Raw genomic sequence first — 25,828 nt, forward strand, 5'->3', positions numbered from 1 at the left:
GCCTGATGTGCTGTGATTCATGGGGTCGCAAAGAGTCAGACACGATTGAGCGACTGAACTGAACTGACTAATTAAGGTGTAAAATTAATCCTCTAAGATTTGATGTCACTTGCCCACCATTACGGGGAAGGCAATGGCACCCCACTCCAGTACTCTTGCCTGGAAAATCCCATGGATGGAGGAGCCTGGTAGGCTGCAGTCCATGGGGTCACTAGGAGTCGGACACGACTGAGCGACTTCACTTTCACTTTTCACTTTCATGCATTGGAGAAGGAAATGGCAACCCACTCCAATGTTCTTGCCTGGAGAATCCCAGGGATGGCGGAGCCTGGTGGGCTGCCATCTCTGAGGTCGCACAGAGTCGGACACAACTGAAGTGAGTCAGCAGCAGCAGCAGCCCACCATTAATAATGCATGTTTCTAGTAGGGATGATAAATTTGTACTGATGATTATTCAACCATTTTTTGCCATTGATATGTTTCACACAGTACCTTTAAAACTTAACATGGTATTCTAACATACTAAATTTAGAGCCATAGGTTGGCAGTTCTACTTAAAATTGACGGTTTGACTTAGGGTAGACTCAACTCCACAGGTTGAATGTGTGATGAAAGTAATATTTCACCTATACTATTAACAGCCTGAACTTGAAAAATTACATCTTTATTGAAATGTAGTCCGTGTATCATTAGGTTTACCTACAATTCAGTGGGTTTTAGTGTATTCAGAGTTGTGCGACCATCACTACTATTGAACTCCAGGACATTTCATCAGATTGTAATAGCTAATATTCAATCAGTTCAGTTCAGTTGCTCAGTTGTGTCTGACTCTGCGACCCCATGGACTGCAGCACGCCAGGCTTCACTGTCCATTACCAACTCCCGAAGCTTGCTTAAACTCATGTCTTTTGAGTCAGTGATGCCATCCAACCATCTCATTCTCTGTCGTCCCCTTCTCCTCCCACCTTCAATCTTTCCCAGCATCAGGGTCTTTTCAAATGAGTCAGTTCTTCACATCAGGTGGCCAAGGTATTGGAGTTTTCAGCTTCAGCATCAGTCCTTCCAAAGAATATTCAGGACCTTTAGGATGGTTGGATCTCCTTGCAGTCCAAGGGACTCTCAATTGAGAGTCGTCTTCAACACTGCAGTTCAAAAGCATCAATTCTTCAGCACTCAGCTTTGTTTATAGTCCAACTCTCACATCCATACATGACTACTGGAAAACCATAGCTTTGACCAGACAGACCTTTGTCAGCAAAGTAATATCTCTGCTTTTAATGCGCTGTCTAGGTTGGTCATAACTTCTTTTCCAAGGAGCAAGCATCTTTTAATTTCATGGCTGCAGTCATCATCTGCAGTGATTCTGGAGCCCAAGAAAATAAAGTCTGTCACTGTTTCCATTTTTTCCCCATCTATTTGCCATGAATTGATGGGACTGGATCCCATGATCTTAGTTTTTTGAATGTTGATTTTTAAGCTAGCTTTATCACTCTCCTCTTTCACTTTCATCAAGAGGCTTTTCAGTCCCTCTTCACTTTCTGTCATAATGGTTGTGTCATCTGTGTGTCTGAGGTTATCGATATGGAACCTTAGTAGACCGTAAGAATAGCAGAATTTGGTAGCTGATAGTTCAGCTGGTAAAGAATCCATTTGCAATCAAGAGACCCCAGTTCGATTCCTGGGTTGGGAAGTTCTTCTGGAGAAGGGATAGGCTTCCCACTGCAATATGTTTGGGCTTCCCTGGTGGCTCAGATGGTAAAGAATCTGCCTGCAATGTGGGATTCCTGGGTTCTATCCCTGGGTTGGATAGATCCCCTGGAAGAGGGCATGGCAATCTACTCCAGTATTCTTACCTGGAGAATCCCTATGGTCAGAGGAGCCTGGTGGGCTACAGTTCATGGGATCAGAAAGAGACACAATTGAGCAACTAAACACAGCACATAGAGTTTAGAAGATTATTAAAGATCTTCCTGCTGCAAAGCCAAGTCCAGTTAGTCTGTTAAAGCTTCAAAAACCCCATAGTTACTAAGAACATATTTTCTTTTTTGCTGATCATTTTCAAGTCAGACATTCTGATGCTTCATCCCTAAATACTTCAGCATGCATGTTCTCAGATGAAGACTGGCATAATCACAGTTTTCACACAAAAGTCGTTAAAGCAACTAATATCCAGCTCATATTTAAATGTCCCTTAATTGTCCTCAAAATGTTTTTTATAGTATCCTTTTAAAAACTAAGATATATTTCAATATATTTGAACTATTCCAGACCATCACAAAGCATAGCAAATTGGGCTTCTCTGGTGGCTCAGTGGTGAAGAGTCCACCTGCCAGTGCAGGGGACACCTGTTCAATCCCTGATCCGGGAAGATCCTACATGTCATGGAGCAACTGAGCTGTGCGCCATAATTATTGAGCCTGTGCCTTAGAGCCACAACAAGAGAAGCCACGACAATGAGAAGCCAGCACACTGAAACAAGTGAGTAGCCCCACTCACCGCAACTAGAGAAAAGCCTGTGCAGCAACTAAGATCCAGGACAGCCAAAAATAAATTATTTTTAAAAAATTTTAAAGGTAGCAAATTTTTGTTTTATTACTTTTTGATTCCCCGAATTTGACAAAAGCACAAACAAAAAAATTAAAAATCAAACCTAATAAAAGCAAATAACCTAAAACAGTATTAGCAGATTTCAGCATATTCACTTCAGTCGCTCTGTCGTGTCTGACCCTGCGATCCCATGGACTGCAGCACGCCCGGCCTCGATGTCCATCACCAACTCCCGGAGTTTACCCAAACTCATGTCCATTAAGTCGGTGATGCCATCCAACCATCTCGTCCTCTGTCCTCCCCTTCTCCTCCTGCCCTCAATCTTTCCCAGCATCAGGGTCTTTTCAAATGAGTCAGCTCTTCTCATCAGGTGGCCAAAGTATTGGAGTTTCAGCTTCAACATCAGTCCTTCCAATGAACACTCAGGACTGATCTTTTAGGATGGACTGGTTGGCTCTCCTTGCAGGACTGAACTGCTGTTGACAATATTCTGTCTGAACCTAGTTTCTCTTTTCCCCTCTTCTCATCACATAGCGGAGAAGGCAATGGCAACCCACTCCAGAACTCTTGCCTGGAAAATGCCATGGAAGGAGGAGCCTGGTAGGCTGCAGTTCATGGAGTCTCGAAGAGTTGGACACGACTGAGAGACTTCACTTTCACTTTTCACTTTCATGCATGGAGAAGGAAATGGCAACCCACTCCAATGTTCTTGCCTAGAGAATCCCAGAGACGGGGGAGCCTGGTGGGCTGCCCTCTCTGGGGTCACACATAGTCGGACACGACTGAAGCAACTTAGCAGCAGCAGCAGCATCTCATAGCAGCCTTGTACTCCAAACCCAGAGTGCCTAAATCAACCGAGATAATTCTATACTCCTTCTGGGGACTTGTTCAAATCCCCCAAGGCAATCTGGTTCGATAGCATCACCAACTCATTAGACATGAATTTGAACAAACTCCAGGAGAGACAGGCAGACAGTGGAACTTGGCCTGCTGCAGTCCATGAGGTCACAGAATCAGCCACCAACGACTGAGCGACTGAACAACAATCAGTATAAGGTAAGGTATCTCCCCTGGCCTCAGAGGTGATTCAACTAGCAAGAGGTTCAATCTTTTTGTTTAGACTCGGAGAGATCGGTTGTTAAACAATTACTAGCACACCACCCCGATTTAGGTTGTCCCTTGCCTTTCGGTATCTGACTACAAGGATGTTACTGAAACAGCAAGAGATTAACAGCTATTTGAGGTGCGCTTGAAAGAAGACACGGAGAAGGCAATGGCACCCCACTCCAGTACTCCTGCCTGGAAAATACCATGGATGGAGGAGCCTGGTAGGCTGCAGTCCATGAGGTTGCTGAGTCTCACAGGGACTGAGCGACTTCACTTTTACTTTTCACTTTCATGCATTGGAGAAGGAAATGGCAACCCACTCCAGTGCTCTTGCCTGGAGAATCCCAGGGACAGAGGAGCCTGGTAGGAGGTCGTCTATGGGGTCGCACAGAGTCGGACAGGACTGAAGCGACTTGGCAGCAGCAGAAAGAAGACAACTTTGAGCCCAGCCAAAAGGCCCAGGGGAGGGGCAGGGCGAGAGGCGGAGCATCGGGCGATAAATCCCCGCCCCCTGACGCGCCGCTTTGCCCCGCCCCTCGCGGCGCCCAGAGACCTGGCCGAAGGTACCCATGGTGCTTCCCGGCAGAGCCATGGCCAGTAAGTACCGCCGCGGCCCAAGTTCGGGCCGGAATGGAGGCTTCGGGTGCGACGCCAGCGGAGCGTCTCGCCCGTTCAGCCTCTCTCTCCATCTCTTGTCCCCGCCGCGCCCTTGGCCTTCTCTGCTCTGGTGGTCGTGGGGCTGTGGGCCCAAGCGGCGAGGGCGGTGGGCGCGGGCGGGGCGGGGAGGAGAGGAGGAGGCCGCGGAGCGCAGCGCGGCGCACGCCGGGGACTCCGGGCTTCCGAAAGGGCCAGCGGGGTCGCGGGAGCACCGGGTCAGCGCGCCGGAAGGGCCCTCTACTTGCTCCCCGCCGCACGGGCTCTTGTGCTACGTGAGGCCGATTCCACGAGCATTCCGGGCCGGTCCGCTCCAGATTCATCGGCGCGGGAAGGGTGCTTATTTCGAATGAAAATTCCGCACCTTCCCTGGTGGTCTTTCCTAGTCCTTACCGCCGCCCCCGCTCCACGACCCGAAGACTGTGCCTTTCAGTAAAGCTTTCAGTACTTACGATACCTCAAGTGTCCCGTGGGATTCTTGGAGGTTGCTGCTGGTTTTAGATTGGTTTGAACTTGGGTTTTGCAAAGGCACCAACCCTGATTATTTGTGGTTTGAGCCCCGTCAGGTGAAAATGAAGCACCTGTTTTCTTTGATTCGGGCTTGGGTGGTAAGTGAACTCGTTAATGAACTCCACGGTGCGCCCCCCTCACACCCACTGGGAAATGCTGCCTTCTCTTGAACAACAACAAAAACGGGCAGTTTGTTTCTGCACCTGGACCTTGAACTTTCAGGTTAGGTATTAACATGTTTCTTGGGGGCTTCCCAGGTGGCTCAGTGGTAAAAGAATCCACCTGCCTATGTAGGAGAGGCAGGTTTGATCCCTGGGTGGAAAAGATCCCCTGGAGAAGGAAATGGCAACTCACTTCAGTATTCTTGCCTGGGAAATCCCAGGGACAGAGGAGCCTTGTGGGCTACAGTCCACGGGGTCCATAGGGTCGGACACAGCTGAGCACGCATGTGTCACATGCTGCTTACACATCCCCACTCAGGATCAGCCCCAGGGATGAGGTTCTGGCTGTGTTCCCAAGCCTGTGCCTGATTCTTTTACACGAGGCAGTGGAGTGCTCTGGGCTTAAAAAGTCTGGAGACCTGGATTATTACAGGGTTGGCACAGCCCGTGTCAACAAGTCGTTTGATCGCTTTGGACCTCAGTTTCCCTCCTTTAAAATGAGCATAAACTGTTCCTACTGAGGTCTTGTGAGGCTCTCTGAAGGTGATAGTGTTTGTGGGAGTGCTCTCTGTTTTTCATTTCAACATCCTGGAGTGCAGTGCAAGCTGGTGCCTGAATGAACCTCCAGGATTGGAGTATAGACGTCCTTTTACACACCTCCTTCTGAGTGTGACTGTATCTTTCAGAAGAGGCTAATGAACTTAAGAGCTGTGGTTCTTGGTAGGGCTGAGGGCAGTGTTGATCTGACTCCATTGAGAAGTGTTTTCAAGTTACCTGACTTCCCCCACTCACCCAGAAACAAACAAGGCGCCCCTCCTGTCTGCAGTCCAGATTTTGGCTTGATTGTGGCTGTGCCAGTTACTTTTTGGACTGGTTTCTTGCACCTTTCCCTCTGCAAGCCTCTTATTTATTCATCTACAAAATGCTGCTAATGATAACCCACATATGCTTATATGTGTAAAAGACCTGCACGTTCCGTATGCTGTTTCCCTGTTGGTCTCTTCGCTTAAGATATTTATCCTTCCCCTTGGTGAGTCCTTGATTGTTAGATTACAGTGAATATTAGTATAGCCAGGGACATGAACTAGTCATTGTAATCTAACAATCAAGGATTAGTATAGTATAGCCAGGGACCTGATGACTTCCCTGTAGCTCAGATGGTAAAGTATCTGCTTGTAATGCAGGAGACTTGGGTTCAGTCCCTGGGTGGGAAGATCCTCTGGAGAAGGAAATGGCAACCCACTCCAGTATTGTTGCTTGGAAAATCCCACAGACAGAGGACCCTGGCGGGCTATAGTCTGTGGGTGTCGCAAAGAGATGGGCACGACTGAGTGACTAACACTACCACTAGGGACCTGAAAATGAGAAGTGTGTTCATTTTGCAGTTGAGATGAAGTGACTTGTATCTCATCCTCCGCCTCAAGGAACTCCCCAGCCGTGGAACTGTCTTGCCTCGGCCCCTCTATGGAGTGGGTGTTTTGCACGATGTCGGCCAGTCCCCACCCTGGTCCTGGACAGCTGCCTTCCTGGGTGGGAGCGGGGAGAGGAAGCCATCAGAGAGCCGTGGGGGATCTCAGCTTACCCTCCCTCAGAAGCGGAGACAAAGCCCCACCTCTCAGTTACAGTGGAGACTCGATGGGATGTTCTGTGATGTTCTGGTGACAGCTCAGGCTGTTTGCCCCAAAGTAATCATCCCAGCTTTTGTTTCCATCCGTTCTTTGAAACTATTTGACAAGCTGCGTTCCAGGTTCAGTTTAGTTCTTCTCATTGTATTTAGGAGAAACCAAGGAATGGACATCAAGGCTGTATATCGTCACCCTGCTTATTTAACTTCTATGCAGAGTACCTCATGAAAAATGCTGGGCTGGATGAAGCAGAAGTTGGAATCAAGATTGCTGGGAGAAGTATCAATAACCTCATATGCAGATGATACCACCCTTATGGCAAAAAGCAAAGAGAAACTAAAGAGCCTGTTGATGAAGGTGAAAGAGGAGAGTGAAAAAATTGATTTAAAACTCAGCATTCAAAAAACTACGATCATGGCATCCAGCCCCATCAGTTCATGGCAAATAAATGGAGAAACAATGGGAACAGTGACAGACTTTATTTTCTTGGGCTGCAAAAGCAGCACAGATGGTGACTGCAGCCATGAAATTAAAAGACGTGTGCTCCTTGGAAAAAAAGGTATGACAAACTTAGCATGTTAAAAAACAGAGACATTACTTGGCCAACAAACATCCAAATAGTCAGAGTTATGGTTTTTCCAGTAGTTATGCATGGATTTGATAGTTGGACCATAAAGAAGGCTGAGTGCCTAAGAATTGATGCTTTTGAACTGTGGTTTTGAAGAAGACTCTTGAGAGTCCTGTGGACTACAAGGAGATCAAACCAGTCTGTCCTAAAGGAAATCAATCCTGAATATTCATTGGAAGGACTAATGCTGAGGCTGAAGCTCTAATACTTTGGCCACCTGATGTGAAGAGCTGACTCACTGGAAAAGACCCTGGTGCTGGGAAAGATTGAAGGCAGGAGGAGAAGGGGACGACAGAGGATGAGATGGCTGGATGGCATCACTGACTCAATGGACATGAGTTTGAGCAAGCTCTGGGAGTTGGTGATGGACAGAGAAGCCTGGTGTGCTGCAGTGCATGGGTTTGCAAAGAGTTGGACAAGCGACTGAATGACAACAACAACAAGAAGGAATGGACATCTAGTTTTCCTATTTTTAGGATTAACCCTGAGTCAAACAGGTCTTCATCAAAGGCCAGGGTCTGTCAATGTTGCTTCTCTGGGGACGTTTTTACAGGTGCAGGAGAAACAGCCAGAGAGAGAAGTCACTAGACTCTACAGCAGAGTTGGGGTAGGGAAGCAAGGCCAGGCCAATTAACTTCCAGATAATTTCAGAAGTTTTGCAGAGCTTTGTGGGTTATGACATGGTTGGGAACCTTTAATGTAGCCTTCTATCAAGACCACAAGCAGACACTGTGTCAGTAAGTGTCCAGGCGGGACTTGGAAACCACACTAGTCAGTTGAACAGGAAAAAATTTATCTAGAGGACTATTAACCAGTAAAGGTGATTATGGCAAGAGCTAAGAGAGAGCTCTACAGGAAAAGCAAGTGTCGGATGTGGTGACAACCTCAAAAAAGGAATAAGCCTGGAGGAACCGGTGACCTTCTTGCCCCAAGGCTGACAGCAGGTTTGCTTGGCGGGGCTGGTTCTGTGATTTGTGGGGCTCAGTCTCCAATGAAAATGTGGGGCCCCTTGTTCAGACAGCAGGAAGAAGTGCTGTTTGGTTTTCCTTCCACAGTGTTTCAGTCTTTCGTGGTGTGTTTCATTTGCTACTTAATGGTGTGCTCCTCTGGGCACCGGGAGATTCATGGGGTGAGTGCAGGCCCTCCCAGGGTTCCTCCCTGTGGCACATGTGCAGCCCATCGGCTGCCAGCCTCCCCGTCCCCCAGTGGCTGGACCAATGCACTGTGTCCCAGCTGGCGATGGGGAAGCTGAGCTAGGTGTGTCTGCTTCCTTCCGGCTCACGGTGGGGCGGGGACTGCCAGAGAGACTTCACCGGCTGCGCTGGAAGGTGCTCAGCACCTGGCTGAGAATGGACTGGGGCCTGAGGTCGCATGATAAGAGATAGTTCCCTAGTCAAGCCCAGTCTCCTCTCTCTTTCTAAGGGAGAGGCTGGCCCTGCTGGCTTCACTTCAGATTCTTGTGCCTGGAGTAGGCTTTGCTCACACTATGGCTCTGTCTCAAGGTTGTTCAACCCCAGCATTGTTGACATTTGCTGCTGCTGTTTTAGTCAGTAAGTTGTGTCTGACTCCTTGCAACCCTGTGGACCGTAGCCTGCCAGGCTCCTCTGTTGATGGGATTCTCTAGGCAAGAATACTGGAGTGAGATGCTCTGCCCTCCTCCAAGGAATCTTTCCAAGCCAGGGTGGATAATTCTTTGTCATCAGGGACTATCGTGTGCCTTGGGGCATGTTTGGCAGTGTCCCTGACCTCTGCCCACTAAATGCCAGCAGCACCAGCAGTCGGGACCATTAGTAGTGTCTCTAGACGCTGCCACGCGTCGTGGGGGTCCGACTTACCCTCCATGAAAAACAGCTGCTCTATCTGAGTCAGCAGTCAGATCTTCTGACCGCTCCTCTCTTTTATCTTCCTCCTCAGCTTTCCGCTTGGCCCTCATCCAGCTTCAGGTTTCTTCCATCAAGTCAGAGAACCTCACTCGAGCCTGTGGCCTCATCCGGGAGGCATCGAAGCAAGGAGCCCAGATAGTCTCCCTGCCGGTAAGTCTGGGGTGGCCACCCCGTTCTGAGCACTCTTGTCCCGGTAGTGTGGTGTCTTCTCATTCTGGGTCCTAGGGACCAGCAGGGTCCCTTTGGACCCCAGGATGGTTCCTCGTCTGTATGGAAGATGACCTAGCAAGGGTCTTTGTGATAGGACATGCCAGCTTGGTGACAGGTCTTTAACTTTAGGTCACCTGCTCAGTTCAGAAGCCCAGGAGTCAGAGGGACTTACCTAAATCCAAAATACTCAGTGCCTCAGGCACTTACCTTCTCTGCTTGCATAATCTAGTCTTCACGAGACCAGGACATTGATTTTAGCGCTGAGCTTCCAACATTTTAAAAACATTGTTGAAAATTGTTAAACACTTAGGAAGCCTGTAGTATGTAGTGAGCCAAAGGATGCTGCATCAGTGTGCTAGGTGACCTGTTTAAAACAGAATCAGCTGAAGATGGGGCCACATTTGTTTGTCAACAAGTACAGGGTCAGCCCCACGGACAGTCCCACATTGGTCAGAAGATGCACCTATCGGCCCCTTCTGCTGGCAGAGGCCTGCAGGGGTGAGCGGTGGAACTATTCCTGACCGTCCCTGACCTTGCGGTGGGGAGGGGGCAGCCCTCTGCAAGCCCTGGAGACTCTTCAGGGCTAGCTTGTATTGATATTCTAGGCTCTGGGCCATTTACCAGGGAGGCCAGTGAGTAGGAGTCTTCAGCAGGGGCACTTGAGATCTTAATGTCGCTCCAGTCGTGGGACTCACCTCTCCTTGTATTCAGTCATGGCCTCTTGTCAGTTTAGGCTGCTGGGGGTCAGAGCCTAAAGGCCAGGAGCGAAAGCACTTGAATTCTGCATGTGTCCCCTGCTAAAGTATCTTCTACAAGTTGGTGATCCTCGGCCTTGAGTTTCCTAGCACAGACAAGCAGTCTCAGTGAATGTAAATGAATGAACTGGAGGTGAAATGCATGAGTTTTCTTTTATCACAGAGCTGTTGAGACACATTCAGGGGAGTGAGAGAGTTTGCAGGATCAAAATGATGGTGCTGGAAGGGAGCTTAGAAACATCCCTCATGTGTCCCGTATACATGAGGAAATACCTTAACCTCGGTGGGTTTCACGGCTTCTGTATTTTTGAAAAACATAGGCTTTATTGCTTTACGTAGCTAATAATATAGTTTTGAGAGTCTGGATTCATCTTAACACTCCCAATCCTGTGAGCAAGCCCAGTGGTAGTGCGTCCCGGGTGCCCGACGCTGTGGAGGCGTGGTTTTGTGGACTCAGGGAGAGACAAGTGCAGCTTTTTGCCAAGGTGACCAGCATCCGGTTAAGCACACTGACTCCAGCCCCATCTGAGCCTGGGGCCGAATCCTGTCTGTGGCCACAGGCTCTTTAGCCTAAGGTGTCTGTGTTTTTCTTATTAGTTGTATTTTTTTACCTCTTTGAGGACTATGTCTTTTTACAGCAGAACTTTAAAATAAGTCGGGTTCCCCCCCATCTTTGTTCTCTTCCAACATTATTCTAGGAATGCTTTAATTCTCCATATGGCACAAAATATTTTCCTGATTATGCAGAGAAAATTCCTGGTGACTCCACACAGAAGCTTTCTGAAGTGGCAAAGGAGTGCAGCATATATGTCATTGGAGGTAACTTCCTACCCTCAAGGTATAATGGCCTAAACATTAAAAACATCTGAGAAGCTATTGTTACATTTGAACCATGGAATACAAATTAGCCATAGAAAACAATGAGGTAGATCTGTCTATGTAGGATTGTGGAAGGATCTTCAAGACACACTTTGGTGGAAAAAGAGCAAGTTTGGTATGAAATGAACAGGTCCTTCCCTATAGATTAATGATCCACATAAAAGACTGTATTTTTATATGTTTATATATTTTATATGTGTAATTTTATATGTATTTATATATTAAGGCATAGTGAATATTGTACAAAGACACACACCAAACTGCTGAAAATTTTCTCATGGGGTACAAGGGCAGGTGGAAATGTGGAAAGAGAAACTATATCTGAAAGTCTTTAATACAGTGTTAAGACTTTCTTTTTATTTCCCCCAGAAAGAGACCACTGACATCAAAGGTAGCTTAGAGTTTTAGGCTTAGTGAAGTCAGTCAGAGAAAGACAAATTCTTTATGCTGTCGTTTACGTGTAGGATCTAAAACAAGAAAACAAACGAATGTATGTAATCAAAGAGAAACAGACTTACAGAACCAACTAGTGGCTACCGTGGGGAGAGGGAAGAGGGGAGGGGAGTTAGGGATGGGGCGAGATCGAAACGACGATGTATAAAAGAAATAAGTAACAAGGATATGTTGTGCAGCACAGAGAAATAAAACCATTGTTTTCTAATAAATTGAGTGCAACCTAAAAAAAGATTGAATCATTATGTTGCATGCCTGAAACTAGTGTAATATTATAAATCAACTATAATTTTTTAAAAGTAGCTTTATTTATGTGGCTTGTTTAAATAAAAATGTTCTATTTGTTTACATAAAAATACAGTAAAACTCTTTAATGCAATAAACAAAATTCTTTCTGTATTCTGATACAGTGAGAATTAGAAATAAATAAGGGGTGGAGAACAGAGGACAGAGCAGAGCTAGAACTACAGGCCCCGTATTTAGTGATGAGACTGGCATACCTTCCCACCTCAAGGCCTTTTTGGATACAGTTATGTTGCGGGACCTGGCGGATTTAAGTTGCGCGACTGTGAGTTCCCTGTGTTGCACCTAATGCTTCAGGTTAAGTGTTGCTCAAGAGCAAAGCTGAATTGAAAAATAGTTTGATTAGTTTTGAAACCTTTCTTTGGCCTCTGACTTAATTACATTTCACCCACACTCTGAAATTGGTCTCTGAAAAATTGTATTCAAAAAGAAGAGAATCATGATTAAATAACCCTTAGAAGACAGTAAACTTTATTGTTGGACCCGAGAAGATAGTAAACTGTAACAAGCCTTTGTCCTGTTATAAAAGAATGCTTCATTCAGAATGTTTTCTGTGTCTCTCTGTGTCTCTTTCTGTGTTTCTTTCTCAACAAAAGGGTCCATTCCTGAAAAGGATGCTGGGAAATTATATAACACCTGTGCCGTGTTTGGGCCTGATGGAACTTTACTGGTAAAGCACAGAAAGGTCAGTAGAGGATGTGGCAATTCTCACTGCCTCTTGAGAATTCGCTCTGAAGTTCCCAGTACCCATCCTGTGGTATACACACCAGGCATTGGATTAGTTGGCACAGGTGGTTATACCTGGCTATTGGCCTGCTGATATAAATTGTAGACTCAGCCTATCAATTTTGGCCAAGGAAAAACCTACAAGAATTTGGATTAGGATGGTATCCCTGGTGGCTCAGATGGTAAGTGTCTGCCTACAGTGTGGGAGACCTGGGTTCGATCCCTGGGTCAGGAAGATCCTCTGGAGAATGAAATGGCAACCCACTCCAGTACTCTTGCCTGGAAAATCTCATGGACAAAGGAGCATAGTATGCTACAGTCCATGGGGTCGCAAAGAGTCGGACACGACTGAGCGACTTCACTTCACTTCAAACATATAGTGATCACTTTGGGGAGAGTTGACATCTTTGCAGTGGTAATGCATGCATATACACTTAGGATTGTTAAGTCTTCTTGGTAAATTGGTCCTTTTCTCATTATGATATGTCCTTTTTTTCTGGTATACTGATTGTCTTGACGTTTATCTCTGATATTAGTAAAGCCACTGTAGTCTTCTTCTAATTACTGTTTGGTACATCTTTTTCTAATCTTTTATTTTCAATCTGTATGTCTCTTTATATATAAATGCTTCTCTTGCAGACAGCATGTAGTTGGGTCTTGCTTTTTTTCATTCTGACAGTCTTTGCCTTTTCACTGGAGTGGTCACTCTATATTTAATGTAATTATTGCTATGATTGGATTTTAAGCACGTAGACATTGAATTAGTGTTTTCCCTTTGTTCCTCTTGCCTGCATTCTTTTGAGTTGAGTAGTAGTTTGCTTTTTTTTTCCCTAAGTTGTTGCCCTAAGGATTACAGTATACACACTTTATCTTGTCATAGGCTTCTTAGTTAATAATCTGTTTCTTCATGTGAAATTTAAGAACCTTGCAGTTGTATCGGTCCATTCTTTATGCTGTGGTTGTCATGCATATTGCATCTATATACATTATAAATACCACAAAATACTAATTTTTAATTTCAGTAGTCACTTGTATTAAAGAAATTAAGAGAAATATTTCATGTTTACCTCACCGTTTACCATTTCTGGTTATTTTCTTTTCTTCCTGAAGACCTTAGTTCTGTCTGGTATGTTTACCATCAAACAAAAAGACCTCCTTTAGCATTTTGAAGTGAGCATCTGCTAGATATGAATTCTCTTAGCTTTATTTATGAATATATCTTTACTTTGCCACTTTTTAAAAGATATTTTTGATGTGGACTGTTTTTTAAAATCTTTTTGAATTTGTTGCAGTATAGCTTCTGTTGCTTATGTTTTGGTCTTTTGGCCAAAAGGCATGTGGGTTTTTAGCTCCCTGACCAGGGGTCGAACCCCTACCCCCTGCAGTGGAAGGGGAAGTCTTAGCCACTGGACCAGCAGGGAGTCTCTGCCTTCATTCTTAAAAGATGTTTTTGGTGGAATAGAATTCTGGGTTGACACTTTTCTTTTTTTCCTCAGATGTTTGAGAGACATTATTCATTATTCAGTTATCTTCTAGCCTCTTTTTTTCCCCCCAATACAAAGTTAGTAGGGGTTCCCAGGTGGCTCAGTGGGTAAAAGAATCCGCTTGCCAGTGCAGGAGATGTTGGTTTGATCCCTGGGTTGGGAAGATCCCCCATATGAGGGCATGGCGACCCACTCCAGTACTCTTGCCTGGAGAATCCCATGGACAGAGGAGCCTGGTGGGCTGCAGTCCATGGGGCTGCAAAGAGTCAGATATGACTGAAGCAACCGAGCACGCACACACGCGTGAAGTAAGTGGTAATTTGTATTGTTCTCCTGCATGTAATTCATGTTTTTCTCTCCCTGCCTTCAAGGTTTTTTCATAATCTTTGGTTCTCAGTATTTTGACTCTTATATTCCTGATACGAGGTTTTTTTTGTATTCTTCCTGCTTTGTGTTTCTTTAATATGTAAATTTAGTTTCTCGCTATATTTGGGAAACTTGGGAGCATTAAATATAGAGTGACCACTCTAGTTAAAAGGCAGAGATTGTTAGAATGAAATATTCAAGAAATATTAAATATTTTTCTGTCCCTTTCTCTTCTTATGGGACTCCAATTTGCATACTGTTCACCAAACGCGGTCACCAAGCCTGTGGTTTTTTATTTTTACTTTTCAAACAAAAATTTTGTCTTTTTCAGATTGTATGTTTTCCATTGATTTTTTTATGTTCACTGAGGCTTCTGTAATCTCTCCTCTCCTGTAATCCAGTGAAATTTTTAAAAATTTCAGATGTTGAATTTTTCATTTCTCAAATTTTTATTTCATTCTCTTTTTACAGCTTTTATTCTCTACTGTGTTTCCTCTTTGTTTATTTGTTAAGAGCATGTATTTCTTTACGTTCCTGAGGTTAGTTTCAGTAGCTGCTTTATTGTCTTTGGTAGTGCTCACATCTGGGTCTTCCTGGGTCTGCTCCATTGCTGCTTTTTCTCCAAGAGTTTCAGTCATACCTTTGTGTGTCTGGTTTTTTGGATTGTGTATTGGATTGTATGTTGTTGAGACTCTAACTTCTGTTGCGTTCGCCCGAAACGTGTTGAGTGTTTTATTTGAGCAGGTAGGTAGTTGGGGCATACTCACAGACCGGACTCTTCCTTGGTGAGGTGGGTGGCAACCGCAGCTGCTCTGCCTGTTGTAAAGTTTAGCTTTAGCTGGGCTACTCAGAGTCTGCCCCACACATCTTTAGTGCATTGGTTAGTCAGAGATTTGGACGGGTTTTATATGTAAAATTTAGGGCTCTTCTTTTGCTTTCTCCTTTTAAGTGTTTCCCCCTCACTTTCCAGCTGCTGTGAAGCTCTGTCCTTTGATTCCTTGGCGGGTGTGTTGGTGGGTAGTTGTGACCACCACTCGCAGCCACAGCTGGGGCCTTGCTTCCAAATAAAAGTTGTAAACAAGTGGGAAACTCACCCAGCACTAGGTCCTGTCTTCCAGAAGTTGACTTCTCTCTAATTTTTGCCTGATTTTGATTATTGTCAAGTGCTTTTAAGTAGCTGTATTTTTTGTTTTGTTTTGTCCAGAGCTCAGGGTTACCTGTGAGAAAGCTGGTCTTTTAGGAGCCACTCTGCCATGACTGGAAACAGACCCAGCATTGGGCTTTAACAATTGAGTTTTCCAGTTCATGAATATATTTCTCTTTGCATTTTCTTAGGCTTTCTTTAATTTCTCTCAAAGTTTTTTAGATAGTTTTTTGGATATAGTCTTATATCATTTACTAGATTTATTCCTAAATGGTATTTCTAATGTCCTTTCATTTTCTGATTCTTGCTAGTATATAAACATACAGCAAATTTTAAAAATATTGACCTTGTATATAATACCCTTGCTTAAACTCATTCATTCTAATAATTCACCTGTGTATGTCCTTTGACATTCCTTAGGTACACAATTATCTGAGAATAATGGCTTTTAATTTTTTCTTTCTAATCTTTACCCTTTGTATTCTTTTCCTTTGCCTTATTGCTTTGGTTAGGACCTCTGGTACAGTGTTGAATAGCAGGTGTACTTACCTTGTTTCTGATCTCAACAGGAGAAGGGTTTTAATGTTTCACCTTTAAATAAGTTTCTTTAGATTTTTTTTTTTTTTTTTTTTTTTTTGCAGATTCTCTTTATTAAAGGGGTTCCCATCCTAGAAGAGTTTTTCTCTTTTAATTTTTAAATAAGAATGTTGTTCAGTGACTCAGTCGGGTCCAACTCTGTGACCCCATAGACTGCAGCGTGCCAGGCTTAAATAAGAATGGATGTAGAAATTTACCAAATGCTCATTATACACCTCTTAGGATGATCATGTGACTTTTCTCCTTTATTATGTTCGTGTGGTAAGTCACTTTGGTTTTACAAATGTTCAATCACATTTGCTTTCTTTGAATAAATCCAATTTGGAAGTTACTTTTTAATATATTGCTGCATTGGGTTTGGAGAACTACCTATTTTTGATCACTCGCCCACTCTCTACCTCTCCTTGCCAATGTGTCAGTTTGATTCTGATTCTGAGAAGTCTTCATTTAGCATTTATATTGAGTAAAAAAAGCAGCATATTAATTGCTTTCCATAAGAAATCTAGACTTTGATCTGCACACCACCAAGGGAAGAAGGATCATACAACCTACAGCAGCATTTCTCCAGTTCCCTGTGTTAGAAGTCATTTTCGTAGGATGTCGGCAGCTTGCGGGGTGGGTTGTGGGCAGGGTGGCGCTGCCCTTTGTACAAGTGATCTTAGAACACCCGCTTGGCTGGCCATGGAGAGGTGTGTGTTATTACTGCCATGAGCCCTGCTGGAAGGGAGGTAACCAAATCCTTTCTTTGTGATGCAGCTCCATCTGTTTGACATTGATGTTCCTGGGAAAATCACATTTCAAGAATCTGAAACATTGAGTCCTGGTGATAGTTTCTCCGCCTTTGATACTCGTACGTACCAGATAAATTCACCTCTTCTAGCAGTACCAGTAGACGAGGATCAGGTAGTCCTTTGTTTTTCATGATGTTGCTTTCCAACTTCTTTACAAAACCTGTCTGGAAGGCCAGGGGGAGAAGGGCAAAGAACGGTCAGAGATCTAGAAAGTGGGGGATTTAATGGAGAACTAAGGGTTTGACATGATTGTGCTTTTCCAGTGGTCACAGCCTTTATTAGTGTGATAGCTTCCAGCCTGTACCTATTAGGCCATGACTGAACACCTCCCACTTAGATAAGAAACATTTATTAATAATTAGAGTGAATTTCTCATTTCTGCTCTACTGACGTAAATGATGTTCTCACGAGGCAGAATCCACGCAGGAGCAAACTTACATGTTCTCTCTGTCCACGGGCCCTGCGTGAATGTACTCCCGTCAGTGTTCTGCGACCATTGGATCTTGGAGACTTTCCCTGGCCACACCTGCTTCAGGAAATTAACTTTGTACATTTTCTGTTTGGAGAACAGCTTACTGCAAGGTGGGCCTGGGTATCTGCTACGACATCCGCTTCGCAGAGCTGGCACAGATCTATGCACAGAGAGGTGAGGCCGCCTTGGGTTAGGTCATGTAGATGCTCGGAGATTGATTGGCTCTGGGCTGTGCGGGTGGAGGGCATCCTTGGTCAGAAAACCTGGAGGGGGTCTTAAGCTCCGCGTCTGTGTGAGTTCTCAGACTGCTTCTGGGAATGGGCAGTGTGGTTTTCTGGAGGTTGTAGTTTAACACACCACACAGCTAAGGCAGGAGCCACATTCCTAAACTAAACATCTGCTCTGCTGTTGGATCCCTTCCGGCCACTGTGTTTGGAGAGGCACTGGGGCCGCAGTAGTAGGTCTGCCTGCACATGGCTCTCACCACTCACTAGCCCTAGATGTTGGGAACAGCAAAAAGGCAGTCCGTGCTACTGTGGTCCAGAGGACCAACCTGCCGACCGAGAAGCACAAGTCAGATGAGAAGCCCTGGGTTTTGGTTCCAGCTCTGCCCCTTAATTGGCACAGTGCTTTGGGTAAATCTCTGGAGAACTGTGGGTCTCAGTTTTCTCATAGGAAAGGTGTGAGGATTACAGACAGAGAACTTACGAAGGTCCTCATATGGTACTCAACAATACTAGCATCCTTACTAGACTGCCAGAGGTACTCTGACTCTAGTTTGTCTGTCACTATAAAGTGAAGTGGGTGCAGACGGTTTGACACCCTGCTCAGCAAAAGGTGGAGGTGCAAGGACTCCAGGCTGGCTGTCTCAGTTGAGTCTTAGCTGGAAGAAGTAGAGCAATTAGTCTTCTCCTCATTTCAGTTGATGAACATCACAAAACATGGTCCTTGACCTTGGGAGCTGTCCACATGGTGCTGAGAGAAGTCTGAATGACAGATTCTCCACATTTTTCAAGCAAAGTCACCTTTGCTTGAAAAGTGGTTGTCAGGATCACTGTACTTGTGTGTACGTGTTGTCTGTGTGTCTCTAGAGGAATTCACAGCCATCTATAACACTGCTGAATCTATTCACATTGGGGGAGTTTGAGTTTGGTCCCCACTAGGTAAGGAGCAGAGGGAGGGCTAATGTGGTTGGGTGTCCACCTGCATCCCTATTCTTTGGCCTTTCTCGCCCCAAGGCTGCCAGCTGTTGGTATATCCTGGAGCTTTTAATCTGACCACTGGGCCAGCCCACTGGGAGTTGCTTCAGCGAGGCCGGTAAGAAAGCATCTCCGTGTTTCTCTGCGAAAACGTTTGCGGTTTGGTGGAAGCATCAGCCTTCCCCATATAGAATGCTGCCTCTGACTCAGGCTGCCCTGGCACCCAGAGGCAGTTCCCAAAGGTGACTCTTTGTCTTCCAGTCCAAAAGGAGGGCTTCTGCTGTGGGCTCCTCAGAAGCCACAGCACCAGCCTTGTGGATTTTGAGGACTGATGTCTGCATTTCCAGGAGCATTCACTGGAATGCTCAAGCATTCACCCATCAAGTGGGCAGTGATTTGATTTTCCTGTGTTCAGATAAGAATTTCTGTCTCTGATAGAGTTGCCAGAAGGTTTTACAGAGAATTGGAGACCCATGGAGTGTACATGGCTGGAACCAAGGCAAAGGCAAGGGTTCTTTAGTCTGACAGCCCGGAGAGACTTGTGGTCACACTCAGCAGTCCCTGTGCTATGTAGATGGGTGCTTATCCTACTCCATCCTCCAGAGTTTCCTGCTAGTCTTGGTACTCTGCCAAGACACTTGTGATAAGTTCTTGTTCTTCTAACGTCTAAGTTCTGAGCGCTGCGCATGGGACAGTTACTATTTCCTTAGTCGCCTGAGGAGTGGTGAAGGGCAAATAGCAGAGGTGGGTGTAACATAGAAGGGAACAGGAATATGACTGTGAAGTGCTCTGCAAACCATGAAATGCTGCTCAGAGATGATGGGTTGTTCATGAAAAGATTTTTTTAATTGAGGTATTATATACTTACAGTAAAGTGTACTAGTTTTAAGTTTACAGATCAGTGAATTTTTACATATGGATTCACCTCTGATCAGGATCAAATCTAGAACATTTCTAGCCCCTTGGGATGCTCCTCTTTTCTCCTTCTCAGTCAGTACTCTCCTCTCTCTGCCCAGGGGTGGCCACTATGCTCACATCTGGAGATGACAGTGATTTTTATTGGAAGGGGATGTAGAAGTGTTTGGCTGGTTGCATGATGGAAGGTGGTAGGGGTATGTGATCCCATGAGTATTAATAAATGCTGCTTTGTTGAAAGCAGGAAAAGGTGGAGAGAGCTTGGGATGACCTGGCATGAATCTGTTGTTTGAGCCCAGAGGGCTGTGGGTCAGGTGGCTTGGTGTAGCCGTGCTACCATCCGGTTCCTAATTCTGCCTAATTTGAGGTGATGGGACTGCCCCATTGGCATGGAAGGGCCCTGCAGCCCTGCCCGGGGTGTTGTTCCAGCGAGGCCAGTCCATTCCCTCTGGTCACCTGGGTTGCATGAACCAGAGAAGCTCTGCTCTTTACCTGTTACAGGTTGGCTCAGGCCAGCGTTTCTCACTGTGGTGCTATGGACACTTTGGAGGAAATGGCTCTTTGTTGTGGGCACCGTCCTCTGTGTTGCAGGATGTTCGCAGCACCCCTGACTTCTACTCCTCGATGTCAGTAGCCATACCCTGGTCAGAAATGTCTCCAGACACTGGCAGAAGTCCCCTGCCGGGCAAAATTGCCCCAGTTGAGAACTAGCTTGTGCAGCAAGGTCTTTTTTGAAGAAAGGGTTCTGTGGCTTTGAATGTTTCTTCCATGTCCGAGCTAGCCTGTCCTGTCCTAGTTTTTGAAAGAAGGGTCTGGACACTTAGGGTAAAAACGTCTCAGATCTGTACTGTATAATTTACCTCTTTTCTGTCCATTGACGACAGGGCTGTTGATAATCAAGTGTACGTGGCCACAGCATCTCCCGCCCGAGATGAAAAAGCCTCCTATGTTGCCTGGGGACACAGCACTGTTGTGAATCCTTGGTGAGTTGGCTCTGCAGGGACAGGCTCACTGAGCTGAGAGAGGTGGTGCTTGGGCAGGTGGGTTGTCTGATTCCCGGGTGGCCCTGCGCCTCCCTCCACTGCCGTCTCCCCGCAGGCCTGCCAGGTCACTGGCTCTCTCTGTGGGAGGAGCTTCCACTTGAAAGCCATGCGAGAGAGAAATGGCCCAGCTCTCCTGACTGAGTGCTTGGCCTCAGCCCTGTCCTGAGTTTCTGAGTGATGTTCATTGTCAACCAAACTTGGAAACGAGGCAGAAGTCACAGGTGGGTGGTTTTTTAGTAAAAGAGGTTCCCAAACTCTTGGCTTTGGGTTAAAATTTAGACCGGGTCACTGGACCTAGGGCTGGAATGAGTTGAGGGTAAGGATTTTGCTCCCTGCATAACACTTAGAGGAGAGTGGAGGATGGGTTGAATTAAGAGGAACTGTGAACTTGTCCTCGTGAGAGGGTAAAGCATTCTATTACTTAGGGAAACCAGCATGGAAGTCTGCCCAGATACATACACAGCCGTATGGTAGTAGACCTGTCTTACCGGCATTTGTACAGTTCACATGGTACTTTCCACACATTGTCTCAATTTGAGCTCTCAAGGACTTATCTTTATTTAACCCAGTTAATAGATGGTAGACTTGAAGTTCACAGGATGAAGTGGCCAGAATTGGTGTTTGGATCCAAGATTTTTGAATTCAGAACTTAGATTTATTCCATACTACTTCTCAGTATGTCTGTATGATTACGACACACACACACACAGATATGTATTTCTAAAATTTCAGGATAAACATATCAGTAACAAGGCTGCAAAGGCTTACATGTCACTGTGGGATTCCCAGAGTTCCTCTCTGCTGACTTTGTAGGACCACAGATGAACGTGTGTGGTGGGGAAGGCCTTGGGAGATATGGCCAGTGGGAGATTCTCACTGAGCCTCCTGCACATCAGGCTCTGGGGTGCATTGGAGGCTGGAAGGATAGAGTTGGCTTCAAAATTTTCTCAAACTTGACTTGGATTCCTCTGCAGACGTTAGTGATCAGCTTACTGACCTTGTGGGGAGCTCTACTCACCCAGCTGGTTCTCCTGGTGAACTCTTACTCATCAGGCTGGCTGCTTTTGACACAGTTGGTTACCTAAGATTTGCCTGTATTTCTTCCTTTGCAGAATTTCCCCCATTTGGTTGGGAGCTGTGTGTCTTTTTTGTCATTGTGATAGGTGCCTAGGGTTAACATAGAGATGTTTGCATGCCGGGGCAAATGGGGAAAAAATAGAAGAGACTAGAAAAGGATTCAGTTAAACGGCATTAAGGATGATGTCTGTAGCTTATTGTGCCAAAAATCTGTGGCCCTAGATGGACCCAATTATTATATCAGATTGTTTGTTGTATTGGATCATTTTGTTTTGTGCTTTGGAAAAATTTCACAGATAAGGTTTTTTTAAATTAATGATTAATTTTTGGCTGTGCTGGGTCTTCGTTGCTGCACGCAGGCTTTCTCTAGTTGTGGCAAGTGGGGGCTACTCTCGTGTTGTGGAGCACAGGCTTAGTAATTGTGGCACGTGGGCTTAGTTGCCCTGCAGCAGCGGGGATCTTCCTGGACCAGGGATTGAACCTGCGTTCCCTGCATTGGCAGGCAGTTTCTTAACCAGTGGACCATCAGGGAAGTCCCACAGCTATGTTTTTGAAGGCCTGTTTTGGTCCAAGAGACTCAGCACTGGAAATAGTTTCCCAAATCAGCTTTTCCTCAGATTTTGTGGAGTGTTTTTGTTTCCATTGTGGGGTTCCTGCTGGGGCATGGTTCTACCACTTCTACTCAGGCCTCAAAGGTTGAAATCTCTCCCTCCAAACCCAAAAGCCATTAACACGGGGATCCAAGGATCACAGACTTGAGGCCAGAGATCCAGGCAGACCCAAGCCTTCCCTCTCCATCTCCAGGGTTATGTAGCAGCCTTGGGAGGTGTGAAGAAACAGAGCTAGACTGCCCTTGGAAAGGGATCTTGAATGTACTCACGACAGGGTGGAAGTAATAAATAATCTATAGTAGGAATAGGAAAGTTTTATTCAAGCCAAACTGAGGACTGTAGCCTACGACACAGCTTCTCAGATAGCTATGAGGAACCGTTCTGAAGAAGCATTGTTTGCAGCAGTTTTATATCTTATCAGAGCAAGGAACATCAAGCACAACAGGTACCTTCCTTCAAGATTTCAAAGAAAAAAAAAGATTATTTTCTCACTATGTCCTCACAGAGCTCATATTTCCACTTTATAGATTAGGAAGTAGAGATTCCACATGGCTTGCCAGAAGACCACACAGCTACTTAAGTGATTCAGTTCAGTTCAGTTGATCAGTTGTGTCTGACTCTGCTACCCCATGGATTGCAGCATGCCAGGCCTCCCTGTTCATCACCAACTCCCAGAGTTTACTCAAACTCAGGTCCATCAAGTCAGTGATGCCATCCAGCCATCTCATCCTCTGTCGTCCCCTTCTCCTCCTGCCTTCAATCTTTCCCAGCATCAGGGTCTTTTCCAATGAGTCAGCTTTTTGCATGAGGTGGCCAAAGTATTGGAGTTTCAGCTTTAGCATCATTCCTTCCAATAAACACCCAGGACTGATCTCCTTTAGAATGGACTGGTTGGATCTCCTTGCAGTCCAAGGGACTCTCAAGAGTCTTCTCCAACACCACAGTTCAAAAGCATCATAGGAATTTATGCCCGTATTTTCTTGTTTTAAAAACCGATTCCTTCCCATTTGGTCTGTGAGATAGGGCGGAAGAACAGAGATAGTAAATAACAGCAGTTATCAGGGAATTGACTCATTCCCCGAATGTTTTTCAGGGGGGAGGTCCTTGCCAAAGCTGGCACTGAAGAGACGATCGTGTATGCAGATATAGGTAAGATTCACTCTGGCCCAGTTTAGGTGTCTGGTGTCCCTAAGTGCCCTGAGGCCAGATTCTATAGCTGTAGAACACCAGGAGGGACTCCTTTATGCCCCGCCCTCCTCATTTATCCTTGGTTCTCTGGCTAAGTCCTGGGCTCTGTCTCAGCCTGAGTTTTCTTGGTTTGGTTTGAAATGACACCAGGGGCAGTGCCAGGCTGAATGTGCCTCCAGACAAGGCCCATGAGTAAATTACTGGCTGGGGCTCTGGTTGTTTCTCTACTGTTTGGGGAAGAAGTTCCTGTTGGCAAGTAAGGAATCACATCTACTAATAGTACACTTTTCTGTTTTTGCAGACCTGAAGAAGTTGGCTGAAATTCGCCAGCAAATCCCCATTTTTAGCCAGAAGCGATCAGATCTCTATGCAGTGGAGGCCAAAAAATCCTGATGTTTCCAACATGTCATGAAACAGGAAGATATGTTTCTACAGGATAATCAACAATCTTATGAATTCTTTAATGGAATTTTTTTTTTTAAATAATTTCAGCCTTTTCCCTTCCTGAAAAGGGAAGCTCTGTTGGGATGATGGAGCTGATGCTGGTATTCTCCACACCATATAAAATGGTCAAAAAGGGCTGGCATTGAAGAACAGGAGGAGGGCGGGTGTGGCTCTAAATCTTCCATATTCAAGTTGTCTCAAGCAGTTATTAAAATATCAGATCCTGGTATCCTTGATGGTTGATCCACCTGTGTATTTGTGTGGTGAACCTCTTATCTGATTGCTGGAGTTGGAATACATTATGCAGAAACCTTGGTCTTCGAGCAGCATCTTAATGTCACATTTGGTCTGCGAGTAACTGTGGGATGGATCCTTGGTGTTTGCTAGAGGAGATGGCAGCTCTGCCCTCCCTGCAGCCTTAGGGCTCTTCAGATTCAGGGAGGAGCTAAGGATTTAAGACCCCTCCCCAGTTTTAAGGGAAATGTCTCAAACATGAGCCCCCTGGCAGTGGCATAATTTGGTCAAGGCAACTGAAGTGTGAGCTGCACAAGATTCTCTTAATATGGGTGAGTGTCTGAAAGTCAAATGGCAACCCACTCCAGTGTTCTTGCCTGGAGAATCCCAGGGATGGGGGAGCCTGGTGGGCTACCATCTATGAGTTCGCACAGAGTTGGACACGACTGAAGTGACTTAGCAGCTAGGAACACTTTTAGCTTGATAAAGTCAAGTTTTTAGCTTAGTGGTTTTTAGAATCCTTTTACACAATTAAAATTGAAGAATTCCATTGAGCTTTTCTTTATGTATGTTATAGCTGGTGATGGGTTGGTAGATGTTTAACAACCAGCAGTCTGAGAAAGTCGATTTTGTGGAAGCATTTCCCAATTTCCAAGGTGTACTTACTGCCAAATTCAAGCTATCAATTTAACACTTTGAAACAGCGCTGGAAGTCTAATTAGCTCTTGTGAGCTGGTGTAGATCTGCTCTAGCACGCTGCTGTTTACATGTATAGAGATATTTGCCATATTGGAAAGTAAGATTTAAAAACAAAAGAATACATGAATACACATCCCTTTAGCTGTAAGAATAACGAATAACTTGACATTATCGAGTGCAATTTAACTTTTGAAAAACCAGCAGTATATACTGAGAAGGGTTCAACAGTGAAAAAGTCAAATGACTTTTTAAAAATAAGTGTACAATTTGGAAAAATTTGACATGTATATGTCCATGAAACCACATTAGTCAAGATAATGAATATACCCACCGCCCCTAAAAGCTTCCTTGTACTATTTTATAATCTCTCTGGCTACTCCTCTTATCCCCAGGTGATTACTGATCAGCTTTGTCACTACAGACTAGTGAAAAATTACCTACAAGTGGAATCATACTGTAGTTTTTTGTCTGTTTTGTAAATAAGTTCATTTGTATCTTTTCTTTAGATTCCACATATAACTGATATCATATGACATTTATCTTTGACTTCCAGTTGTATGATAATCTCTAGGTCCATCCATGTTACTGCAAATGGCTTTATTTCATCCTTCTTTATGGCTGAGAAATATTACATTGTATATATGTACTACATCTTTATCCATTTACCTGTTCATGGACATTTAGGTTGCTGCCATGTCTTGGCTGTTGTAAGTAGTGTTATAATAGGGTGTATGTATTTTTTTGAATTCTAGTTTTGTCTGGGTATATGCCCAAGAGTGGAATTGTAGGATCATATTGTTCAGTCGTGTCTGACTCTTTGGGACCCCATGGACTGCAGTATGTCAGGCTTCCCAGTCCTTCACCATCTGGAGCTTGCTCAAACTCATGTCCATGGAGTTGGTGATGCCGTCCAACCATCTTATCCTCTGTCGTCCCCTTCTCCTCCTGCCTTCAGTGTTTCCTGGCATCAGGGTCTTTTCCAATAAGTTGGCTCTTCGCATCAATTGACAAAAGTACTGGAGTTTCAGCCTCAGCATCAGTCCCTCCAATGAATATTCAAGATTGATTTCCTTTAGAATTGACTGGTTTGATCTCCTTGCAGTCCAAGGGACTCTTGAATCAT

General features: G+C 45.1%; 1 protein-coding gene across 4 annotated transcripts; it reads left to right on the forward strand.

The window, feature by feature from the left end:
- Positions 1 to 4,096: 4,096 nt before the first annotated feature.
- NIT2 (nitrilase family member 2) lies at positions 4,097 to 24,006 on the forward strand. Of its 4 annotated transcripts, XR_006550348.2 has the most exons (11): positions 4,097 to 4,251; positions 9,147 to 9,265; positions 10,779 to 10,899; positions 12,312 to 12,400; positions 16,789 to 16,882; positions 17,395 to 17,469; positions 18,534 to 18,612; positions 20,294 to 20,392; positions 20,508 to 20,673; positions 23,234 to 23,289; positions 23,630 to 23,792. XR_006550348.2 is itself a non-coding variant. In XM_006058731.3 (10 exons), the coding sequence occupies exons 1-10, from the start codon at positions 4,224 to 4,226 to the stop codon at positions 23,719 to 23,721; spliced, it is 852 nt and encodes a 283-aa protein (XP_006058793.1). In that variant the 5' UTR covers positions 4,097 to 4,223; the 3' UTR covers positions 23,722 to 24,006. The 4 variants fall into 4 exon arrangements, 3 of the variants coding, with proteins under 3 accessions (XP_006058793.1, XP_044796876.1, XP_044796867.1); XM_006058731.3 differs by lacking the exon at positions 20,508 to 20,673 and having other exon boundaries at positions 23,630 to 24,006; XM_044940941.1 differs by lacking the exons at positions 20,508 to 20,673; positions 23,234 to 23,289 and having other exon boundaries at positions 23,630 to 24,006.
- Positions 24,007 to 25,828: the final 1,822 nt, after the last annotated feature.

Source organism: Bubalus bubalis, chromosome 1, assembly GCF_019923935.1.
Source record: "Bubalus bubalis isolate 160015118507 breed Murrah chromosome 1, NDDB_SH_1, whole genome shotgun sequence".
Lineage (NCBI taxonomy): Eukaryota > Metazoa > Chordata > Mammalia > Artiodactyla > Bovidae > Bubalus > Bubalus bubalis.

Bases quoted from the DNA above. Each gene is read 5' to 3' on its own strand.
- NIT2 (XM_006058731.3), top strand. From the start codon at position 4,224: ATGGTGCTTCCCGGCAGAGCCATGGCCA. The intron at 9,266-10,778 runs GTAAGTCTGGGG...ACATTATTCTAG, and splicing joins CCCAGATAGTCTCCCTGCCG to GAATGCTTTAATTCTCCATA. The intron at 17,470-18,533 runs GTGAGGCCGCCT...TCTCGCCCCAAG, and splicing joins ACAGATCTATGCACAGAGAG to GCTGCCAGCTGTTGGTATAT.